Source organism: Hyaena hyaena, unplaced genomic scaffold (assembly GCF_003009895.1).
Source record: "Hyaena hyaena isolate Hyena2069 unplaced genomic scaffold, ASM300989v1 scaffold_1469, whole genome shotgun sequence".
Lineage (NCBI taxonomy): Eukaryota > Metazoa > Chordata > Mammalia > Carnivora > Hyaenidae > Hyaena > Hyaena hyaena.
Genome location: NW_024082106.1, coordinates 260,175 through 264,327, shown reverse-complemented (window position 1 = coordinate 264,327; position 4,153 = coordinate 260,175). Strand labels below are relative to the sequence as shown.

At 32.7% G+C, this 4,153-nt stretch overlaps 1 protein-coding gene across 2 annotated transcripts in view; it reads left to right on the top strand.

The window, feature by feature from the left end:
• The first annotated feature begins 2,983 nt into the window (after positions 1 to 2,983).
• CUNH1orf185 (chromosome unknown C1orf185 homolog) overlaps positions 2,984 to 4,153 on the top strand; it is a 24,166-nt gene continuing 22,996 nt past the window's right edge. The window contains exon 1 of one of the 2 annotated variants that reach the window (XM_039223856.1): positions 2,984 to 3,026. In XM_039223856.1, coding sequence (XP_039079787.1) covers positions 3,011 to 3,026 — 16 coding nt within the window. In that variant the 5' untranslated portion in view covers positions 2,984 to 3,010. Of the gene's footprint in view, positions 3,160 to 4,153 lie in introns of both variants that reach the window. The other variant, XM_039223857.1, reaches the window with a different exon arrangement.

Below are 4,153 nucleotides of genomic sequence, written 5' to 3'. Positions count from 1 at the left end.
ACACTGGGCTTGATCTTACAAACCATGAGATCATGACCTGAATCAAAACCTAAGAATTGGACACTTAACCCACACAGCCACCCATGCATCCCAGCTTTGCTTTTCTTTTTCAAAATTACTTTGGCTATTTGGGGTCTTCTGTGGCTCCATACAAATTTTAGGATTGTTTGTTCTAGCTCTGTGAAAAATGCTATTGGTATTTTGATAGGGATTGCATTAAATGTGTTCAAAAGGATACATGTGTTCAAAAGGATACATACATTCGTAGCCAAATTATGGAAAGAGCCCAAGTGCCCATCAACTAATGAATGGATACAGAAGATGTGGTGTGTGTGTGTAATGGAATAATCCTTAGTCATAAAAAAGAATGAAATCTTGCCATTTGCAACATGGATGGAGCTAGAGAACATTAAACTAAGTGAAATAAGTCAATCAGAGAAAGACAAATACAATATGATTTCACAAATATGTGGAATTTAAGGAACAAAACAAATGAACAAAGGGGAGAGAGCGAGATCAGGGCAAACCAAGGAAAAGCATCTTAACTATAAAGAACAAAGTGATGATTACCAGAATGGAGAGTGGTGGAGGGATGGTTTAAATAGGTGATGGGGATTAAGGAGTAAACTTGTTGTGATGAGGTCAGGTGTTGTATGGAAGTGCTGAGTCACTGTATTTTATACCTAAAACTAATTTTACACTGTATGTTATCTAACTGGAATACAAATAAAAACTTTAAAAAAAGAGAAATGATCCTATGTTTTTATCCTTTCTCTTATTGATGTAACATATCACATTGTTTTGTCTATGTGATATGTTACACATTATTGTAACAGTTACAATACTGTTAGCAAATCAGTTTGCTCATTTTGTTGAGATTTTTTTCATTTATGTCAGAGATATTAGCCTGTAGTTCTCTCTCTCTCTCTCTCTCTGGTGTCTTTATTTGATTTTGGTATCAGGATAATGCTGGTCTCATAGAAAGAATCTGGAAGTTTTCTTTCCTCTTCTATATTTTGGAATAGTTTGAAAATAGGTATTAGCTCCTCTTTAAATATTTGATAGAACTTGCCTGTGAAGCTGTCTGATCCTGGACCTTTATCTTTTGGGAAGTTTTTTGATTGATGATTCAATTTCATTGATCTGTTCAATTTTTCTGTTTCTTCATACTTTAGTTTTGGTAGGTTATATGTTTTTAGGAATTTATCCATTTCATCTAAGTTGTTCAGTTTGTTGACATACAGGTTTTCATAATATTCTGTTACAATTGTTTGTCTTTCTGTGGTGTTGGTTGTTATTCTTCCTCTTTCATTAGTGATTTTGTTTATTTGGGTTCTCTCTCTCTCTCTCTATCTCTATGATTCTGCCTAAAGATTTATTGATTTTGTTGATCTTTTCAAAAAACCAGTTATTGGTTTCATTGATCTGTTGTATTGTTTTAGTTTCTATATCACTTATTTTTGCTCTAATATTATTATGTCTTTCTTTTTACTGTGTTTGGGTTTTGTTTGTTCTTCTTTTTCTAGCTCCTTTAGGTATAAGTGTAGGTTGTTTGAGATTTTTCTTTTCTCTTGAGGTAGACCTGTGTTACTCTAAACTTCCCTCTTAGAACTGCTTTTGCTGCATCCCAAAGATTTTGGATTGTTGTGTTTTCAATTTCACCTGTTTCCATGTAACTGTTAATTTCTTCTTTTATTTTGTGGTTGACCCATTCATTGTTTAGTAGCATGTTATTTAACATCCATGTATTTGTGGTCTTTCCAGATTTTTCTTGTTGATTTTTGGTTTTATAGCAATGTGGTCAGAAAAGTTGCATGGTATAACTGTGATATTTTGAATTTTGAGACTTCTTTTGTGTCTTAATAAGTGATCTATTCTGGAAAATGTTCCATGTGCACTTGAAAAGAATGTATATTCTGTTACTTTAGGATGGAATGTTCGTGAAATTATCTGTTAAATCCCTCTGGTCCAGTGTGTCATTTGAGGCACTGTTTCCTCGTTTATTTTCTGTTGGATAATCTGTCCATCAATGTAATGGGGTATTAAGCCCCCTACTATTACTGTATTACTATCAATTATTTCCTTTATGTTTGTTATTAACTGTTTTTATGTATTTGGGTGTTTTGATGTTGGATGGGTAAATATTTGTAGTTGTTATATCTTCTTCTTGGGTTGTTCCATTTATTATTATATAGTGTCCTTCTTTGTCTCTTGTTATACTCTTTGTTTTAAAGTCTATTTTGTCCAGTATAAGTATTGCTACTCTGGCTTTCTTTTGACATCCATTTGCATGATGACTGTTTCTCCATCCCCTCACTTTCAATCTTCAGGTGTCTTTCAGACTGAAATGAATGTCTTGTAGACAGCCTATAGATGGGTCTTGTTTTTTTTAATCCTCTCTTTCACCCTATGTCTTTTGATTGGAGCATTTAAAATTGGTAGATATGTATTTGTTGCCATTTGTTTTTTGTTTTATGGTTGATTCTATACATTTCTTTTTTCTTCTCTTGCTATCTGCCATGGTTTGTTGGCTTTCTTCAGTGATAATACTTGGATTCCTTTCTCTCTCTCTCCCTCTCTCTCTCTCTCGGCATATCTATTACTAGCTTTTGATTTTGGGTTACAATCTGTATTGCTTTCTGTTTTCTGTTTCATTGGTTTTCACATTAGTTTTTAATATTTTTTCTTCTATTCAGGCTTAATCAGCTCTACTTTAGCTTTTAAGTTTTTACACACTTTGTTTTTAATATTGCAGGTTTTTGGTATAAATTTTTTCGTAAGTTCTGCTTTTGTGACATTCCCTAAATCCTGATATACTGTGTTTTCATTTTATTTGCGTTGAGTTACCTATAAATGTTCATTAGATCCATGATAACACATAGCTCCAAAGTTCCCTGGGGATAATCTCCATCCCACTCAAGCCTAAAAGGAGAGGAACATGGACAAAGGTGCTTGACAGGTTTTTATGACATCACGTCTATTCAAATTCCATTGGTTAGAACTCCGTCATATGGCTTCACCTAATGGTATGGGAAGCTGGGACACATAGTCTAGTTTTTTGCCTGGGAAGAAGAGGAAAATATATTTGGACAAACAACCAGCAAACTCTTTCTGTTTTCTGGAAGAGCCTGTATAAGATAAGAAATACTTGAATCATGGGTATACAGTAGAAATTGTAAAGTTATTGGGGCTTGCTGCTTTCTTTGGGGGAAATTATGTAACTGCTGATTCATTTTAATGGATACATGTTCATTTAGGTTTTCTATTGCTTCTTGAGTCACTTTTTGTAAGTCACTTTTTAGGTATATATAATTTTTATAAGTTTTAAAAATAGTATAAATTTGTTGAAAGTACTTTCTTCTTTTAGTCTCTGCTATAAATGTAATTATGTTCTTTCTTCATTTTAAATATTATTTGCTTATGCCTTTTTTTTTACTTGGTTATTAATCTAGCTAGAGATTTGTCAATCTTATTAATCTTTACCAAAAATCTTAATTTTTCTTTTATTAATTTTTGTTCTTTATTTCCTTTCCCTATGTTATTTGGGTTTATTTTGCTGGTCTTTTTCAACTTGTAATTTGAGGAATAAGCTCATTATTTTTCAGCTTTCTTTTCTAATATATGCATTTAGGGCCATACATTTCCCTTGAATTTAGCTCTAGATTTGTTGCTACAAGTATTTGTACATATCATTATTGGTTATTTGTATTTGTTTTCAAACTTCCACTGATTTGTTTAATGCATGAGTTATTTACAGTGTGATTTTAAGTTTCCACAAGTATGGGAGCTTTCCTTAGGGTATATATTAGGTTATTAATTTCAAACTTAATTGCATTATTTTCAGAGAACGTGGTATATGTAATAATGATTCTATAAAACTTGTTGAGTCTTGCTTTATGGCCTGGTATATGCATGTGAAATTTGAGATGTTTTCCTGATTTTTATGTTATTAATTTCTTGCAACATTTATTTCTAATTCTAATCATGTGAGATAGATAGTATCACACTCATTTTTTTTACAAATAGTTTATTGTCAAATAGGTTTCCACATAACACCCAGTGCTCATCCCCACAAGTGCCCTACATCCATCAGTCCTCAGTTTTTGTCAGCATTCAAGAGTCTCTCATGGTTTGCCTCTCTCCCTTCCCCCCC